The 21,994-nt window shown below is 34.6% G+C and overlaps 1 protein-coding gene across 2 annotated transcripts in view; it reads right to left on the reverse strand.

Moving 5' to 3' along the window:
* Window positions 1–358: 358 nt before the first annotated feature.
* Window positions 359–21,994, reverse strand: part of LOC120345349 (centrosomal protein of 120 kDa-like) — a 46,969-nt gene continuing 25,333 nt past the window's right edge. For both annotated transcript variants that reach the window (XM_039414768.2, XM_039414767.2), the window contains exons 15-20: window positions 10,705–10,887; window positions 10,415–10,527; window positions 9,943–10,039; window positions 9,478–9,672; window positions 2,538–2,662; window positions 359–1,159 (exon numbers count right to left, since the gene is read on the reverse strand). In XM_039414768.2, coding sequence (XP_039270702.2) covers window positions 898–1,159; window positions 2,538–2,662; window positions 9,478–9,672; window positions 9,943–10,039; window positions 10,415–10,527; window positions 10,705–10,887 — 975 coding nt within the window. In that variant the 3' untranslated portion in view covers window positions 359–897. The remainder of the gene's footprint in view (window positions 1,160–2,537; window positions 2,663–9,477; window positions 9,673–9,942; window positions 10,040–10,414; window positions 10,528–10,704; window positions 10,888–21,994) is intronic.

Below are 21,994 nucleotides of genomic sequence, written 5' to 3' on the forward strand. Positions count from 1 at the left end.
CCATCAAAACATAACAAATAGTTTCGAATAGTAGCAGTAAGCCAGCTATATGTCTCCTATATCGCATTCGAGACGAGAACTTATTTTGACTAGTAATGTGGAATATTTAGAATCCTAACAGGTAAAAATGGTTTTCTCCAACCCATGTAGACAAAAGATAGAAACAGTCTCAACGACCAAACAAAATAAATAGTAAGTCAAAATCACGTTAACTCAAATCCAAACATCGAGGGCTTATTCGCAGTTTGAATGTACTGATATGAAGCAAACGATAACTTTGCAAATCTTATATGAATTTCTCCCTAAAGATCTCACAAACACCATCCCATTTCTAACGCTAATCGAACTAACAATGACATTAGATGGTTGTTGCTCTTATTGTTTAATAAAATATTTTCTACTTTCTCTAAAAAACAAACAAATAGGAATAATACACGCTTATTAAACAGGATATCTACCAGAGAAGCGAGCACACATACAGTATAGACGGATATATGTTATCGGCCACATTAAAATTCTACTACTAGTACATTTTTTTTTTTTATAAAAACTCTCATATAATACAGTTTCATACGACTTCTGATTTCAAACAGAAAAACTTTTATATGAAAAAAACCGAACAGGCATAATAAAAATTAATTTAAAAAGGTATATGGAGAGCTGACAGTGCATACCCAAAGGAAATAAGGAATGGGTTCTCATCATTTGATATAACGTGAAATTATATGTTGTTTGAAGAGTTTTCTTTTTTTGAATCCAAGCCTTCAAATAACAGCCGCACCAAAATTACGAATTTTTTTTCACTTCAACTGCTGTTATTATTGCTCCACCACAGCCAAGGCCAATAACCTGACAACCTTCATAAAAAACGACAACCAATTCTGTTCAATAACAATATCAAGCTTTTGACTTCCGTGATATGGCATCCCGAATCTGCCGATCCAGCTCTGAAATGATACGGTCCTCCCTTGAGTAAACCCCGGTGCGCAGCAGAGTGTCTCTTTCCTCTATCAAGCGGGCGACGTGTTCATCTATATGTTCATCGGCCTTAGTCATTCTCAGCGTTGGCTCATATGTTTCAGCAGCTGTCGTCATCTGAGTACCGATTACAATTGTTGATGGATCACGCTTTATATCAGATGCTTCTTTTGCCTTCAATCTGAAGTAATGACAGTTCAATATCATTGAAAAGAGTATAGAAGATTATTAATTATATCATTTCACATCAAAAACTGTTTTAAATATCAACAGCATTGCTGTGAATGCATTATGCGAGCTTTTCCTTGGTATCGGAGGAAAGATTTCAAGTCTTGAATTCGGAAGCCTGAGTTAAAATTGAGTCGACGAAAAAACATGTAAATATGCTTGTTAAAGCCCAACTAATCGAGATCGAATCAAACAGAATTCTTTCAAAACACATCATCCCTATAAATGAAAATATGCCTCAGAAGAGTCTGATTGGGCTAAGTCGGAAAAATGACATACTGGGCAAAAATAATACTTGGGTCGTCAGTTAGTCGCGGATCGCTCAATAGTGTGTTATGAACTATGACAGATTATACAGGATAACTCTGAGCAGGGGGCTGGATATCAACATGAGAAATGTTCAAATTGGACGTGTAAAGAACGCCGTTCCAACTCCACACCATATTCATTTCGACAACTTATATTCCAAGAAAGAAAAGTAAAAGGGATGGATGGCTTTCCACTGCTATAGTCTTTCAACATTATTTGACGTACCATTTCTTTTAAGACTTACTCCTTTTTTATGACAGTCTTTTATATCATAGGACGTTAGGTCAGATTATAAAAGAATCATTTGGTCGTTACTTTTACGGTTATACCGCGTGGTTAAAACATCCCCATTTCCGATAGCCAACGTAAAAATATTTGATATGGATAAATCTTGGATAGATCCTACTTGATAGTGAGTAGTTTTCGATATCTTCATACATGAAAGAGCTTAATCGTTCTGAATATTTTTGCTTGGTGGGATAGAATATAAAAGACGATAAACGCAGAAAATAATTTTATTATAAGACATATGCGGCTTCTAAACTTTGATCATACAATAGAAAATCATGACCATTAAAAGGAGTCAGCTAATAAACACTGAAATACTCGATGGTAAAATATTGCAATAAATTCTTCCCAATTCTGTGAGTATTATGTTTCGATAATAATTGGTGGATTTGTAATGCTTAGCAACGCGCGTTTATATTTAATAAAATTTTTGGTATGTCTTTATTTACGCAGTCGAAATATGTAACATGAACATTATAGCTAGAATAAAAAAAGAATCTTGAAATATACCGACTTATACCATTATTTATAATACCACCTGTTATTGTATAAGAGCTCAAATAAAGTTTCGTTTCCAATGTACACTATAATAACAAATCATTTTAACAAAACCGTTTTTGAATGTCTGGCTCAAAAGTTCATAAAACAGGTTGTAGCGGAAAGAGAATTTCAGTCTGCAATTCAAATTTTCTTGATGGATGGATAAAACATTTTCATATTATTTAACAGCAAACCTTTCCAATTCTTCTTTGATTTCCAACAGTTGCTTTTGCCCTTCTTTATCCGATTTTCTTTCTTCGTCTGCAAAATATTTCATTCTCATTTGCTCTAATTCTTCTTGTTGTCGTTTTAAATTCGCCTGTGGATGAGGTTATGGATTATAAAATGGCAATTCTCGTTAAAATTAAATCGATTGGGAAAGATTGATTATTTAGCTTCATTTGGGTACAATATGATCGTTAGAGCATTGAATTTTCAATTCAAAATTTCGAGAAAACACTCTCGATCTGGTAAAAGAAATTCGATTCAAGCTGAAACGCGGTTCAAAATAATGGCAAAAATGACATATTCTCATAACTTACGAATACGCAAAAGAGTCAAATTTTCGGATGAACTTTAAAAATACATTGCCATTAAATTTAATTAGGAATTATGTTCTATCTGACGCAAAACGCACAAAAATTCGATCATAATTTCTCCGAATAGCATTAATTTTGAATTGTGTCAAGATAGTTTTGAACACTCCCATAGCAATGGGATGAGTATTGCATCATTTCTCCGATTTCGCTTTCCAGTCAATTCCAGTATTAGAAAAACAAAAATTACCGCACACATAATTCAAACATACCTTACCAGTGACAGACAATCTATAACAAACATCTTTACGTAATGTACACAACGTTCCCGCCAGCTTGATATATACGAAATGACAATGCAATTTGGACGTAGGAAAGGAGTGGTCAAATTCAGTTAAAAGGATTGTCAAAAACCTCGAATCAAAACATCATACCTCTTGCACTTTAATTTGGAATACTTCGGAGCGTTTATTTGCGTGATTTGTTACGTTGCAACTTGCAACCTATGGATCGCGACCCAAAACTGGGTCGCCTGAAAATCTTCTTACTGATTTATTTTTTGGTAAATTTAATGTTTGTTTCATATTTGGAATGAAAGTATTGCTCAATTGTTTATGCGGGAAGTATTACTACGTAAGAACCAAGCAGCATCTATTTTGCCACCCACAATTCCAAAAATTCGCTGATGACAGACAAGTGCAGTTCTCTCACTTGTAAGTAATTTATGGGAAAATATTTGTTTAATATCATACTAGCACTATACGACGCTTAGTATTAGAGCATATTTTTGGATCCCGGGAAATACCAAAATGATTTTTTAATTCTGATCGAATGGAAAAAAGGTCGGGAACCACTGACATGAGATATAATTAGTACGAATGGACATATGCTCCCAAGCGCTATTCAAATGGCCTACACCGTGGAGGTCTAATGGACAGCCATTTAAATTTGAATTTTAGCGCAGCTACACAACCAATCCATTGCAACATAAAACAAATTTCCGTCATAAGAAGGATAATGCAGAATTCTAGCACATTTATATTTGTTTTGTGTAAAATGTATAGTCAGTATTGTAGTTAGTTGACCGGGGCCATTTTCAAATATATCGGATGAAGAAAAGTTTCGTAAAAATTTTGTTATATTTCAAATATAAAGTAAAATTAATTTGAGGCAAGATATTAAAAGAATCACCAGTTGTGCGATTTTAAATCACATCGATCGCAATGTTTATTTCATGGCATTGTGAGTGCGTGCATCTGTTTGCAGCAATACACCAAAGCAAATTTACTTTCAAACATTCAAACTTGTATATATTATGTCCTCACTCTTCATTTCATACACAGAGCATCTTCAAATAAAATTTAACAATTTACAGGCGAATCTTTCGTCTTGCGCAGTAACTGGTCATGGCATGTTTGTTTGTCCAGAATGAATTCGCCACTTCTATGTCCATATGATCAAACAATATTTCGGGAAATATAGGACATATCGGCTCCTCTTAGCGAAATGCAATTAAATATCGCTTCCACGAACATGAGAGAAAACTTAAATTGCGTAAAGATAAGCAAGTGGGCGATGACAGAATGTCACACAATTATGATGTCATAAACACAGCATTGCTGGGCAAGAAACGTGATAATGACGAATTAATTGTTAACGCCAAACAAGACAAGAGAGCGATGCTCAAATATATGAACACGAAGGCTAAAATACATAGTACGGTATGCAATTTTAAATGGTAGACTACTGTTACAGCAGTATTCGGGACTTCGCCTGACCACCAAATAACAGCGAACGCGGAACCGCCATAAGTTGCGCAATTTTATAATTTTGATGAAGTCATCGTACACAAAAAAACAAATCCCATAGAGCCCACAAATAATTAAGGAGTGAATAAAAGTTAATAATATTAAATATACAATCTTTAAACGCCGAAAATTTCAAAGCAATTGGTTCCGTAGTTAAACAGAGAAGCTATTTTTCAATAACGATAATAATGAGAAGAATACCAACAAGAGCAACATAATAATAACAAAACGATCCATAGGGCCGCCATTTCGCGTTCAAAAAACAAAGTTACAAATGATTTTGTAATGCTGATATTATTTCTCAATTGTGTGAATCTAAAGTCCAGTTCCAACACCCTGATAACATCTAAAAATGTACACTACTGGAAAAATTAGTAAAATCGCTGTTATTATGTTATAATAAAGATGAGAACGTTTGGTTAAAGAAAGAAACGGAAAATTGAAGCTTCCATGTCGCGACCAACCAGTGAACGACTGCAAAATGCAAGTTATTTCGACAGCCATTGTCGTGTACAACTGTACAAACAATATGAATCGTATGATTATTAGTATAATAGGTTTAGCGAAAATAAGCATCAGCTATGCGACGAGTACACATAAAGTGCTATAATAACCGATTATCAACTAATTTGTTCGACTGACAATAAATTCTAATCATCATGTGACAGCGGTTGAACAATGTTTATTATTAGAACAGTCAATATAGGACAAAGAGATAAACCCCAATTGCGCTCTGACTGAGCAGCAATCGTTTAGTATGCACATAAGCTTTCGACGTTTGCCAGAAACAAATTTAAATAAAACGACCAGTATGTATTGCGGTAACACGAGTACTTTGTACACAAGTTTAAAAGCAAATAATAACGAACTGACCTAGGTTCTTACCTATTAGTAGAAATAGTACTCATATCTCTGGCATGCAAATAGTTATATATGGGTATATATAAACCCTTGCCACGGAACTGTCTGCAGATAATGAGCCACTTGAAAAATTTAATTCACCAAAGTCATGAAAACCCCGAAGACAGTGGTTTCCAAACTTTTATGACTCGTGGCCCCCTCGGAGGCTTTTAGCAATGGTGACCCCCCCCCCCCCCCCCCCTGTTCCCCATTTTAAAAATACGAGCAATGCACGCATTGCGAACATGCTAGACTTATTTTGGTCAAGTCCAAGTCAACGAAATTGTCGTCTCATTTTCGTTTCTTGGGAATGTTAGAAATTTAAATATATTTACAATACGTTTACATTGACAGCCATATCGCCGTCCAGTGAAGCTGTCCAAGTCATCATAAGTAAACTAGCTTCCACCGTTACATGCAGGTCAGATGGGCTACGAACCGACTATAAAAGTTAGAATTCGCGGAGCATAGAGGTATATATAAGGTTAATTCGATTGTTCGATTCCAAATCCCATTATTATTAAACAATCCAAACTGCATTGTAGCCCGGGGTTGAAAACCGTTGATCTATGAAAAGAGTTTCGCAACACGTTAGATCTTCAGGAAATCTACTAGCATAGAAAATTCATGACGTTCATTCATTCAGTGCGTATATGGGAACCCGAGGCTAATGTTGTAAAACGGACTGTCCTAAAGTTTGGATAGCATTTCCGACAAGAAGTAAATTATCTCTGATAAAATGAGCTAAAACAAGCCAGATTTGTCGACAACATAAAAAATAATAAAGCAAACAATAGTTATGTGTTGTCATCACAAGGCAATATCGTCAATCAGTATAAAATTGTTGTCATTTTTAGGTTTTGATAATGATAAAGTAGCGAAAGATGCATAGTTTATTTCGAAACGCTAATCTCCAGTATTCTCATCGTAAACACTGCAGTTTTCAAGTAGTTTTGCTCATTTTTTTTTTAAATTTAAATAAATATGAGGAATGGGGGTGTTAAACAAAATTTCAAATTAAATTTTTAGGGCATTTCATTGTATCTTGCAACTCGGAAAAAAACAACGGAAAAAAGTTTAACATCTCGGCTGTGAAGTTGGAGTCGACTGTTGAAGATTTCAATAAGCTAGCATAACTTTAATTTTACTTGAAAGTGGGCTTGAAAATGGGTTTCAACCAGGGTTCCGCGGTCCCCTAGGGTTTCGCCAGTACAGTCGAGGGGTTCCACAAGTTTCCATCCCAATCTGAGAGTCTATATTAATATATGTATATTGTTTAAATATAATCAATGACCTATTAGATTTGCCACTGCTATCAAAAAGATCATTTTGTTTTGCCAGTATAAGGCTTGCTTAATATATACAATTTAGTCAATAAAAGACAATTAGATAAACTATTTATTGCACAGGGATTTTTCAATTCTCTGGAATGTTTCATTAGGATTACGCTCCAGCAAAAATGTCAAAAGACCCTGATCGAAACCAGGTATGTTCCCATATAGCCCACAATTGTGATTACGGGGAAAAGTAAACATACGAAAATTTAAATTTATTTCTCAAAGAACGAGTGTATACAAAAGCACTCTCATTTGCGTGTTTATTTATTACCATACTACAAAAACAAACCGAAAGCCATGGGCCGTGTAAGATATTGCTAACGTCTGAAGGTGTGGTTACAAATAAACCAGCATCTCATTCATACGTGGGTGGTGATGGCAATACCACTCAAAATGCTTGGCCGTATAACGGGCATTCCTCAAGTAGTGCGAAAGTAACGTTTATACCTTTGCAAAAAACTAATTCAGTTTTTAATAAAAATGTTGCAAAGACGCTAACTAGACAAACATAATAACAACTCGATCAGAGTGGCGTGGTCACGTGCAACAAACAAACTATGATCTTATATCATTCGTTGGTCCGCAAGATCAGAATTCAAAACGTCTTATAGGCGCATCCTAGTCATTTATATTTCGATGGTGGGATTGGCAAGATCTTATAATGAAAAAAATCGGCAATGCCCGTTTCTCTATAGTGGTTATTTCATTAGAGGAATTTTGATAAAGTGTATTTTGCGACTGTTCAAATATGCCTTGAGCGGCATTTTCAAAACCGGGAATTTCCACGACTCTTCAAAATATAAAAATAAAAACGGTATGATTGATTGTTGGTTGGAATCATTTAGAAGAAAGGCTCTGCTTTCTCCAGATACGCAATATATGTTATTTGGCATAGATTGGCGTATGAAATATTGATGCGCCATAAAATTAAATGGCGATAAATTACTATTCCGGTTAGTTCCAAAGGTCGCAAGACTTAATAAGCTAATTTTCCAAGTAAACGCGTGATAACATTTATTACATTACAACGGATTTTGAATCCCAACAATTTGGATAATTGAGTTTTAAATTCAGGGCGAATCAGGCTTGACTCATTACTATAGGGTGGGCATTTTCTAATACTCGATAATTTCAGAATCGAATATTTTTTTTCAATCGAATCTCGAATACTTGGAAGAAATGTAATTGTATGTTTTTTTTTACTGTGATGGATCCTCCGAACATATCAATTACTGAAAACATAGAATTTATGACTCAGACAGTTCGCTGCGCGTTCAAAAACAATAAGAAACACGTTTCATCAAAAGCTCACTAGGAAGAAATGAGTCGTATATGTAAGAATTGTATTTTGAATATATTGCTTCAATCAAAAATTAATTGGGGATTCATCTCGACCTTCAGCGAACAAAAAAAAAAAAGATGGCGGCGATTCGAATTTTTTGTCTGACACGATTCGAATGATATACTATTCGATCTGATTCGAAATGACGAGGCCTACGCATAACCCATATCCATGATAAATATATTCAACTAAATACGAAGACCCGCATACAGAAAAAGTTAGATGTAGTTAGAAGTACAGTTTGATCTGGAACATTTCGAACGGTTTCAATGATGATCTTACTTCGATCAGAGGTAAAAACCATACCAAACTCATCACAAATTTGTTAAAACAAAATGGCGTCTTGAAGATCATACCGAAGATATTCCGCTAGTCGCTAAGCAAAAATCATTTTTTGAAAAGTCATAAAATTTAATTGCATTGTTTATTAAGAGAGTATGGCTACTTCAACACGCGTAATCTGCTCCCAGCAAAGCTTATACAACGTTTTAAACGACCAAACTTTTATGTTTCCTTATCTATGAGCCATGACTGATACGAGTAATCAAATTTCGTAAAACCATCATGTGTAAACATGCGCTATTACAACATAGCTGAAAGGAATACATGGAAAGAGACAATGCCTGACCTGGCCAAGCCAGAACCGCAGAAAAACCGCACATTGGTGCAATTCCGCGTCTTTTTGCATTACGTGTTTGGTACATTTCTGGCAATAGTCGTACGCAAACATTTTATTTTAAAACGCCCCCACTTTGAAAATTTGCTGTCCAGAGCGAGTAAACAATATAATACTCCCACTTTTATTATCATATTATACTGGCGGGGATAGGCCTCAGAGTGGACCGAAATTCCGAATTTGACGTGACAAGTAAACAAGGCCATGAAAATGCTAATAGATAGCGTTAACAGTTGAATCTCAATTATTTTTCGCAATTGTTCCAACAAGATTGAAATTATCTCGGATTTTTATGCGGACGATCACACGATGTTCATTCAACTTTCCCTTTTAAAGGATTAAACAGCTAATAAACAATATCTCCGCTAAAAACAGATGACATGGAAAACTCGAGCGAAGCTCGCCGTTGCACACTAAAACTATTGGCAAACATAGTACCTGCCATCTTGAGTACAGGCAGCAGATGGCACGGCTAACTCGACGAAATTGCATTCGCGCACCTTACTAGTAATATAATATCTCATATAAACCTTACCATAGCGTGGTCTTGTTCTCTTTGTTTCAACCTAGCAAGTTCTTTTAATGCTCTTCCCCATTGTTGTTTGTAATGCAGTTTAGATTTGTTGACTGATTCCAGTTTTCTCTCCAATTCATTCTTTTCCAAAGTCATCAACTGAAGTTCGGACTGAAGTCGAACTTCGGGCATGTTGTTTTGCTCTAATTTAAAATTCTTAAAACAAAGGAACAATATTACAATGATTATTGTAAAAAGAAAAATCTATATTTTATATTAAATTTGAATGGTGTTGAACGAAGTTACTTGAAAAAAAGGGAAATTTACGATGTTTAAAAATTGTAAAATGTACTTGTATTTACGGGTGCAATGATGAAAATTTGTCATATTTTTTAAATCAATTACAATTTAACATTTTTCGGAACAAAATAATACAAATGATATCGGTGGATATTGAAGCAGGAAAAACTGAACAGCAAGTTATACCTGGAATTTTTGTTCCAGAGATGAATATTTTCTTTCAGCGTCAACAAGTTGTGATTTGAGTTTCGTATTCTCCTCTTCTAATATTTTGATTCGACCCCTGAAAAAGTGCAAAATTGGAGATGAAAAGGTAATGTAATAGTGGTTGATCCCAACGACAAAAAAAAAACAGTATGATAGTAATTACGGCAATAAAACATATCGAGAAAAAGTAAAATAAAAGGGATTAAAGTAAAATTTTTGAATATTCCCGCGAATTTGGAATTTGATATTAGAGCATTTTCAATCTATAGGGCCGAAAATTCACTCTGAAAAAACTTATCACTAATGCGTGCAGTGCTCTTATAAACAGAGATTTTTAGGTGTTTGGCTGTTGAGAAAAGCGAAAAATGATTGCCGACATGAAGCAATTTTGCCAATTTACGAGAGGATAAAACCCGAAAGTGATAAATTTCAGTAAAAGGGATATACATACCTTTCCAATTGTACCTGATGAACACAATCATCTTTCATTCTGCTCGTCGCTTCTTTAGCTTGTGCCAGTACTCTCTCGTGTTCGCGCTGAACATCGGTTCGAATTCTTGCCAGCTAAGAAAAATTTATGAATTTTAAGTAACAACTACAATATATCAATGAAATTTATATTTGTGGTATATAAAAATTATGAGACATTTTGTCGATATTGATGCTAAGGTATTTGGCTATTATGTATTGCAGGTCATTTTTTTCTTGTTAACTTCATACTTCCGATGTTTAAACACCAACCTCGAGTTCGTTGTTAGACAATTGTTTTTCTCTGACTTCAACTTCTGCTAAAGATTTTCTCAATTTTGTTTCCAATCTGTTGTATTCAGTTATTCTTTTAGAAACAATGGATTCTCGTTCTTTGTCCCGTCTCTGCCATTCTTCCGCCAGTGACTTCATATGAGCAAGCTCCTTCGCTTTTAACTGTAATAAAACATAGGATTATAATAACACAAACGTGATTTCCTAAAACAATGTGACAAAAAATATTATGCGAGTTTTATACTTCGCCAGCAAATCAGAATTTCGTTGTGTCATGTGTTCCACTCTGGGCTGTGAGGTCGGTGAATTTTCACAAATGAATCAGACTTATGACTTCAAAAAATATAGATTTTAAGTGAAATTGATAACAAAAACTTTGGCGTATGTAAACTATATTGGATTTTTTAAATATTTAAATGCTTATGATCGACGAAAAACTGAAATCCCAAAACAAAATGTACATACCGGTACATTAAGATTTTTTGTAAAATATCTGGAAGGGATCTTTCATGACTTTAAGATGACACTGGATAAACAAGCGACATCGTATTTTGAAATAAATTCCTTATACCACTCAAAATACAAGCTCCTACTTTATTGTGTACAGTTCGACCCCATACACAGATAACAAAGTATTTAATCCAACACGATAGTGTGAGAACATAACGTCAGTCACGTAGTACAGATTTAATATCAAAAGTTGTAATGACGCCATTAATACACTCTTAATTAGAGAACTGGGGGTCTTTAAATTTTAATATTTGAATAAAATTGTAGCGGAATTCATTAAATAAAAAGTAATATGGAAACCCAATTATGCAATTTGCTTATAGCAGACAGAAACTCATTAGCATGGATTTACTGAATGTAAAATTCCAATTTTATATCACGTAATAATTTAATACCATCTCTGAAGGGAACCGTACCAAAAAAGCTTTCAAAAATTTAGACTACTTGGTCTCGGAAAATGCAGGAGTCTGAAGCGTGGGAAAGTCGCCGAGTTCAATTAATGTCCGAAATATGTCGAGACACAGCCTACATTGGCTTATGAAAAACAATTTGTGCTCATAACATGTTGTTAAGAAACAAACAATATTCCGAGTATTTAATAAAGTTGCACCTGCTTGGATCTAGCCAACGAGGCCAACTCATTATGTTGCCATAACGCGTATTGAAAAGTCCTCTTTTCAATATTATATTATCGTTTTTTTGCAGGCGCTAGGAAACGTTAAGTGGGGTGATTATCACAAAATCGTTTATCAACTACGGCTATTCTCTCAGATGGAGGATGGCATGTGTCGATTTTCAAATTTAACTTAACTTCATATAAATTCCAATGCAAACAAGGTTGCGGAAGTTTGCTAGAGGTTCAAAAAAGCGCCGGCTTCCATAAAAGATTGTTGTCCCGAGATTCACCCGGAAATGATCGCCTAAATCGCTGGTCTCGACAATAAGCAGTTACAAAATGATACGACAGGACGACGTGGATTTCATAATCGCCTTGGTTTTGCGTTCCTATCTCGCGGGAAAATCGCTGTGTGCTCTGCTATAATCGTGAGAAATATTGAGATTACATTGTTGCTAGGAGTCCTGATGAAATGGAGTTTGAACCAATTCATGTAAATGTTGTTTTTAATTACAAGGTCATGAGAAAGCAGTACATGTTTGAAATGTACACAAAATTCAGTACGCCCGTAGTGTGAGTACAAGGTTAGTATAGGTTTCAGTCCCTTTACACAACTGATGTAAAGTAGGGGAACAAAATTAGTTACATCCATATTGGAACACACACTTCTGGAGCGCCCAAAATTCTGTCTCAATATGTAGAAGTATCTACACGAACTCGCTGCCTGAAAGGTGACACAAAAAAGATACCATGCATTGTTAAAACTCACAAAACCTTCATTCCGGTAGCCTATGAGTGCATGCTTCCGACGCTTTTGCTAAGCCACAAAAGTCACGCAGAGGCGATGAAACATTTCTAACAAAAAAAGTGGTTTTTGAGTGCTGTACATTTTCGCCCACCTGTTGTTGGTCTATAAGGAAACCCAGCGATTAGCTGGTGAAAATGTATTCTTAGCATTGAGCGTGGGAAGTACAGACTGCGATACAGGCATGTTCTATGGCTGTTTGATATCATCAAGAACATCAGGCAAAAAGGAAAATGCAATGGCATAAACCGTCACAACCTAGTGTAATCAGCTGGAAACAACACGCAGTTAAATATTTTGACAGGAATATTGCAGTGCGTTGAATATACCAACTGTTAGACGATATTTATATATAGCAAATGTATATGAAATTTGAGTATACAGAAAACGTACGGAAGCCGGTTAAAAGTAAATTCAAAGATGGAAGATGATACATTGCTCATAAAGAAATTATTCTACCTTTCTGGAACGTTTTACGTTCTTCAAAACCATGTTATGAAGGGATTGAGAGAATGCAAATATTAGCACGATTTTTCGCATAAAAAAGCAGAAAAATCTAATTTCGGGTATCTAGTCAAGAGATGAATAAGAACCCTACACTAGAAGCAAAAAAAAAACGGATCCAGCTACACGCCCACCACACTTAATCGATTATAACACCGACGTACTCTTTTACTAATTCTTTCAATTTTTCTGATTTCGATCAATATCAATATTCCATTAGTCATCAAATCAATTATACTAATGTATTTTATCAAAACATTGAAAGAGTTTACCCAGGAGACCACTACCACATGCAAGACATGCTAAGATTTGAGCAGGGTCTCACTTGCAGTTTATCGAAATATTATTGAAAGAGTGTGAGAGAGAGCGTTGAAGATGATTGCCAAAAAATAATTGGACTGAATTTCTCACATTATATGCGTTTGTTTTCAAAGTGGATTTGAATTAAATGCATAGTTATCGAAAAGCAGTCTCCAGTGTTCAATAGAAAACGACGTGGAGTTCATCAATCCTGCGCAATTATGTGAAATTTATTGAAATCATACGGTTTTTGGACACGGGAGTGGACTTATGGATCGTTTTGTTATTATGTTGTTGTTGTTAAAAAATCGCTTTTCTCCTCAACAACTGGACGAATTGCTTCGAAATTGTCAGTGGTTAAAGCTTGAAGGCTATCTGTGGGCTTTATTGGTATCGTTATTCACTTCGTAGTTTTGTGAGATGGCGTCATCAAAATTCAAAATTGCGTGCAGTGGTTCCGTGATCCCATGTAAGTGATCTGTTTATCAGACTACCGGTATTGTAAAAGATTTGATATCACTTCGTCTTGGCCTTGGCCCCATATATTTGAGCATTGCTCTTTTGTTTTCTATGTTTCCCTAATAACAATAATATTTGCACATGTGTGTTCAGTTGTCATAATAAAAGAAATGACACTGAGATCAGCAGACATACAAAAATGTCATAACAACCAATTTACAGACAAATCAAAATTTTTGTGTTCACAAGGTTTCCCTATATAGAATTTCGTGCATTTTGATCAAGCATACGCCACAGATAAGACAACATAAAAGTAATATAATTATTCTCCACACTTGACCAATTGCATGTTGACCATATATTAATATAATGATGAAACCGATCAAGCGGTCATATTATTGAAATAAAATATTTCATGTTTGTATAACGCGAGGGTTAGACGTGACGTCTGTCAAAAAGTTTGACATTTTGGACTGATATCAAAATCAATACAAGGTAGCATTTGCAAATCAACTGCAAGGAACTTTTAAATTATGTCGAGAAATATAAACAAAGGAGCGAGAGCAGATTGTTAAGGAGAGGAGATTGTTGAAGTACTTATTTGTGTGAGTTGAAACAATCTCCTTGTTGAGAACTTAAAATTCAAATTATTGCACTTTATTTATTTTTTGCAGAAATTGTCATTTTGGTGTTCTTGAAACATATAGAGCAAGGCATGATGCATTTTTGAAATTTCATTTGTAAAATTCAACATGTCGTAAAAATAATGTAAAGTATATTCATTTCGAATATTCGATATCGAAATTAATTGCCAGCAAATAGTATTATTTTTGATGTTAAGCGACATATAACAGGGTTAAGCGCAAAGGCGAATAAGGCAGGTAAAAATATTATGGTGGCGAAGGAGATTTACCAATACTGTGTCCAGATACAAGCTTTACATTTATATAAAAAAGAATACAAGTCCTCTTTAAGGCTTCAAAACCTTATATAAATAATCATTACTGTTTGCCAAACAACGACATCTGTTTGGCAAGACGGGTTAGGAGTAGACTATAATATAAAAATCGATGAACGCACTTTAATCTACATTATTATGAAGGCAATATTAACATTTATGAATGCTCTGTTGGGCGCTTGATCAGATTTTAATTTGATACGGTGGTTGGCAATACAAAAATCATCAACTGTAAAGAACCGCATAGCAAAACAAGTCCACATCAAACAGATTTCGCCCCATTTATCCTTGGCACGGTAAAAACAAATTCAAAATCCAGACACAGGCAAAAACGTAGCATATTGGGCAATCAATATATTTTGCTTTGATAACATAATATCACATTTATTTATATTTTCAATAGAATGCTAATGGTGTATAACTGTATAATAATAATAATATATTAACGATAATGGAAGCTTTGCTTAATTTGTTTCTATCGGACGTGTGGTAACTGTCGATTTTCACTTTTTAAATAGTTATGTATTCGAAATTGCTTTGCTAACATAAAAGGCTAATGGTGTATAATAATAATATATTAACGATAATGAAACCATTGCTTAATTTGTTTCTATCGGCGGTGTGGTAGTTGTCGAATTCCATATTCAAATAGTATTCAGAATTTCGTCTGGCAAGTGATTTCGAATATAATTTACAGGGAAAATAAAGAGCTATTCAGAAAAAAAAACATTTTGTTAAAGAGATTTATTGGTATAAATAAGTGCGGCCATGAATTGGCACAAATTTTCGAGGCCGACCACAAAATTGAATTTATTTTGCTCTTATCAAAACACGGGAAGACATCGCTCATGACGGGCGCGACAATTTGTGTAATTTATAAATCCCATCTCATTAATCAAAAACTACTTTGTCAATATTGGTAATACCCGACACGGAGAGCAAAAGACGATATAGAATAATATAATACACGAGAATTTTGTCCAAACTTACAATCGCTATTTTGCAGCAAAAAAGGTATATTTAAATAAATATTCAATATTGCATCGGGTCTACAACTCTAAGTTCAGGCCAACTTTAACTAATTTGAAATCGCAGCTAAACTTAACTGGAAAGATATGCTCGAACAAGCATAGGTTGATGAAGAATTATATCATTTTGTGTAAAGCAAGCACATCAGTGCATGTTTCATAAGCAGAAGGTATACTTGACCTAAAACTATTTTTTGTAAATACTTAGAGAGACTCTTATAGGACTTGGTGTATACGCGTTCAGTATATTTCGGTTTACAAAAATGGATGAACAAAAACCGGCGCCAACTTTAGTTCTGTATTGCTAGAAAGCCCGGAGATAAAGTCGTGACAATGGTTAAGTGAAATTGATCTCCTATCATGTTGAATGACATTTAAAATAAGCTGCTAAAACGTTTATCATGCTATACATAGCCCGTCGATTCGATCATAGATTGGGAAATTTGAAAAAAATATTTTTCTGTGAATCGTTATGAAATACAAAAAAAATTTGATTCAGCTCAGATTTGATGGTAATCACTAATCACTCAAACTTTTCAAATCATAATACCGGTATTCTATTGTGTAACTATTCCATTATATTTTCACTTTTTATAATCAATCAGAGAGTTCAGTTGAGGAATATGCTTTGATGGAGATACTACAGCTCCCTTGAAGGGGCATATGGTAATCGACGCGAATCGCGCTGAAAACTGGTGTTGCTTTGTGCTAGATTTTAATAGAATTTTGGATCTTTTCAAGGAATACAAATACTTTTATGTAGAATATTGGGGAAAGTATTTGTCCCAAATGATGCCGCGATGAAACATACAAGCCAATGCTGACTGTATCCAATACACGGATGGTAGAAAAGTCGCAAATCGAAAACGAAGTTAATTTGATTTTTTTTCTTAAAAGTTAGGGTACAGATAGAATACGTTCAAGTATGTTCAGCGCCGTAGTTAGCATGACTATATTCATTTTAGTTTCGAACTTATGGGTCGGAACGCGAACGATAGCATCTGTAACTATTGGATCGGTGGCCGGTGGATCGTTTTGTTATTATGTTGCTGTTGATCTTGTTGACAGTATTTTTCTTCTCGTGGTTAAAGATTGTATTTGTCGCTAGAAGGCTATTTTATTTACCGTATCTAATAACTGGGCTATATGGGATTCATTTTTTGTGTTCGATGACGTCAGCAAAAATAAAATTGCGCATCTTGTGGCAGTTCCGCATTCACATTGGTTGCTTTCTGGTTGGTAGGGGAAGTCGTGAATACTGCGATACTGGCGGTCTACTGTAAAAGATCTCATATCCGTACTACCTCGTCTTGGCTTTTGTGTCCACATATTTGAGCATTGCTCTTTTGTTTACAAAATATAGTGAAAATTAAATTTCAACTAGATGTTAAATTGACTGTGTCGGAGTCGAAGTGCATTTTCAGATGTTTGTATCAATATACTGTTTGTCGTTCTAAATGGCAAATACAAAGTAATATGTTTCTTGGATGATAAACAAATTGTTCCCAGTCTCTTAACAATGATCCCATTTGTGACCTTTGGCTATTACTATACTAAGGCTATTTCTGGTTGGTTTGAGTTGTTTACACCGTTTAAAAATATCATTCTATTGAATATTTTTGTATCCAAGCCAACACGATATCAGGAACATAATTAGGTACGCTTGTGAATAGATCATGTCTATAGCGACGCACGCCAGCGTAACGGGAAGATCCGTATTTTTATTAGCGTTCATTAAGTTCATTGTTATGATCAACATTATAGTAAATACACAGATTACTAGAAGGTTAGTTGGTGGTCGCTAGGCATTAGAAAAAGAATTACATGCTGTAAATGAATTTGCAAAATAAATAAAGTATCATAATGTGAATGCAAGGCGATAGAAGACAATCCATTGTATACCCCAATATCAAGTCGGAATCGCAAGGTTCCAAAATGTTGAATATTGAACAAAAAAACAGCGCAGTGTATGTTTCAATGTTGAGGTTATTTCAAATTTATAAAGAAATGTATTTGACAACGTATGCCTACTACATCACATGCCACGCTAGTTGTTTGTTAAATATTTTTCCTGGCATTGAGCCCACCTCGCCAATACTTTCTTTACAAAACATTCATTTTCATGTATTTACAGCACCAAGTGATGAATTCAATAATCCACGACTCATGGTTTGCGAACCAATCTAGCCTAGTTCGTTATCCTTAGCTTTATCCCCTAATTCCCCAATTAATCTTTCAAATTGAGGACGTCAATTTAGCTGTAATAAAAACTCATAAATAGCATAGGAATTGGCAGTAATGTGATCTAACTATAAAATTTCATAGCAATCTATTCATGCCAGGCAAGAAAGAGAAGCGGAAGTGAGAGAAGTGGAAATTGAGTGCAAGGTGCGATCATCTGATACTCGCGGTTGTTAAAGCATAATTCCATTACATAGTAAACTAGGTATATTTTACTATTTTTGTAACAGGGTATTAAGCTTTTGGATCAGGATTAGGATCAGTGTTTTGTTAGTTTTTGAACTAATGAATGTTTACTAGGAAGGAATGGTCAGAGGTATTACTACTAAGTCTACACTATTCAGGAAGAGACGACTGGTACCGTCATGTTGACTAGAAACTGAAATATGAGGCCGCTTATACAATGCTATGTTCTAGTGACAATAGATCATAACTGACAGAGAGTTACTTAGAAAGAATTACTTGAACGTTGTCGCATATACACTAACACAGACCTCAATACTGTAGTAGTACGCTAGTTTTTAATTAATGTTTGTATAGGATGATGGCAATTGGGTTCATTTTAAGCTTTCTTAAGTTCAGATAGCCTTACGTTACATAGCAATCATATATAATTGTTTAATTCTAACCTATAACCAGCGGTTTATAAAACCCTGTTACTGAAATGTGAATTTATTTAACAATTGCACAAAACGAGCATTTTCAGTATATTGCAAGGATAGTTCATTCGTCAACAGTAACAATATTCTAATCGTTGTTTGTTATGCATCAAAAAAACACCAACTGATTTCTAATAATAAAATACCATTGAAGATTGGTGTTATTTGCGCGAATTTTTTTGAGGGACACGCTCACTAGATGTGCGACCAAGACGATTTGCGCGAACGTAGGTTTGCGAAAGCAAAAAGTAGTAATTTCGGACGGCCAATAGGAAGTAAACTCGCAATAGATGATGCAATAGAATGAATATATTAAACTCAAATCTAATCTTCTATTTTGCGTCGCTTCATTTCCTGCATCAACTACAACATACCAACATTTTATTAATCAAACGCAAACAAACAAACTAATATCAATATCGACTCGACTGCTTAGGCTTCGACGAAGATTTACGATTATCAAGATGAAGTGTATACGGTGGAGGATTAAGCAATTATTATTTGTTTGAATGAAACAAAATGAGTAAACTGAATTCCGGACATTGATATGGAAATATTCAAATATTAATTCATGTCTATAACTTGAAAAATTTCGTTCATTAGGTGTAATGAGAATTACTCTTGGGCATTAGGCAGGACATTAGGGCAAATACGTACGACTCGTCCAACACGAGTGCATTTTATTTGGGATATTACTATTAACTTGTAAAAATGAATAATGTTAACCTGATAATTACAGTAATTCATTTTTCAACGTTGAAATAGGTCCCTACACGACAATGCGAAACCGTGGCGCTTGGCAGCACGGAAAGGCACATATTACATTAACGGTATGTAGTTGGGGTAGGCCACGAATGAATAATTAGGTTTTAGCAGAATCCAATCACATAATGCCACAGAATATACAAAACCGATTTCGTTTCTACGTGGGAATATACATGTACTTAATATATAATGCTTGGTAACAGGTATTTTAATGAGCATAATAAACACGGAGTATCACAGGTAGCGATAGTTACTGGTTGCTACGATTTGATCGATTCATTTAATATTGCGTACCACAAGCAATTTATCTGTACCAAAACAACGAAACGGTTAGGCATACAACATTTGAGTGGTTGAAGCCTAATCAAATCAAACATAGTTTTGGGTCGTAAATCATAACAAAGATAAATAAATACTATAAATCTTAGGTAAATGATTTACAGGGTCATATTTCAGAAAGTAACAAATTCTCTCGCACAGAAGCGACGAGAGAGAGAGAGAGAAACTAAATCAAATTCTCACGCTAGAGCTCATGGCGCCATGCGTACCCATTTTCGCGCGAAACGCGGAGAGGCATACGAGGAAAGACGCGTGCTCGGGGTGGCATATATAGATAACCAGCATGCCAAGCAAAGAACGTATAGAAAAGGTTTAAAAACGGTATTTGATTAAATGTATAGATGCTGGTTGAATATACAAAGAAAATATTCAAGTAAAACATCGCGTAGTAAACAAACTATAAAATTTATCAAATAAGAATTAGTATATATATACTGTAATTGATAAAAAGATAAATGGGAGTACACCAAAAAATGCGCAAGGTGGGTCTATGTGAGGAAGCTTGAAATAATCATATTTCTTAAAGTAGAGTGAGTAAGAGAAAGCCAATAGTCAAGGTATATATATGATTGACGTGATGTGTGCATTTTATTCGCGGTCTATATAGTGCTTGGTTGCACTAGTCAAAATGGACTGAACTGTTGAATACCTAAAACATGTTAGTATACGAGATTTTGTTCTCGATTACCATAATAAGGGGAAGCATTGAGAACGGAAATGTTATTCGTGCGATAACGCAGACAAAATACAATTGAAAAATTGACGTCTTTATTGTTGAATTTCATACAAAAATAAAGAGCTTAACTGTACTCATGGATATTGTTATGCAAATATGGAATTTGTTCGCTCGAAAACGACACTGTTATTAGTGCGATAACGCAGACGAAATATAATCGAAAAACTTTTGCGTCTTCACTGTTGAATTTCATACAAAAATAAACAGCTCAACTGCAATTATGGATATTCACGATTCTGGAGGCTGAAATTGAAATTGTACAAAAGTTGCTTTATTGAAAATATTCCCAGAAATGATTTTAAAATTTCATATACTTATCCGCCATGTTTGACTGCTGAACAAAATTAACGGAATTGATTAGATTAATTATATGGATTAGGATTAAATCGTCGCCTGCTTGCACTTAGTTTTATAGGCAATTATACCGTATAATCTTCTACTTTAATAATAGTAGAGCCTTAGCTTAAAAGGTAGAATTATGATACATATGACTATCCATACTAACTGGACGTAAATGAGTAATTGGCTTGTCGATTAATTCAAATTAGGTAGCAATATGGTTTTGGGCCTTCAGGTTGTTGAGCAAATATAGAATTGTTCAAAACAGTGAATGATAAATACTTGATGACGTTGTATCAGGAACTTTCATTTTTTTGAACAATATCAAATTACCAAGTGAACAAGGTGACTAAGGCACTACACGCAAACGCAAATTTGAAACACATAACATTACGGAAGTTACAATCTATGAACGGAGAAATTTGAAGCAGTTTAGTTCTATAACAGACAAATGAGCATTATGACACAATATTTAAATAAAAGTTTCACAAAACTCGTCTTTCTCCTATAAATATTGTTTAGGCGCCGATTTTTCATCGAAGTAGAGTGTGGCAGATAGTTGCGTAACGTATCTTAATCGAGAGTATCATGTTTGGTCAATTTGAGTCATTTTTCGATAAAAACGTCGGCTGCGATCAATTACATCGCAGATCTAGATCGCGATAGTAGCGGAATTTTTTTCACCAGACGACCAAAAGTCATTTCATAAATGCCCGAAGGGAATAATTGAGACCATAATTTTCTTGATAAAATATGGTATTGGTTACATTTTGCGATTATGGCAGGGTGATATTACAGACTTTCGATAGCTAGTGAACGTTATTATAAAATAATGTGTTTAGACTTGGAAACTTTAATATACAAGATTTGGAATAAATAGAATAATTGAGTCAATAATTTTCTTGAGGTAAAATCGTATCAGTATAATTGATGTGGCTATGACAGCATGACAATTTCGAATCTTAGGTTATTTTCAAAGTGTGTTCAGGATTGAAAATAAATTTGCCAAA

Source organism: Styela clava, chromosome 8, assembly GCF_964204865.1.
Source record: "Styela clava chromosome 8, kaStyClav1.hap1.2, whole genome shotgun sequence".
NCBI classification, from domain to species: domain Eukaryota; kingdom Metazoa; phylum Chordata; class Ascidiacea; order Stolidobranchia; family Styelidae; genus Styela; species Styela clava.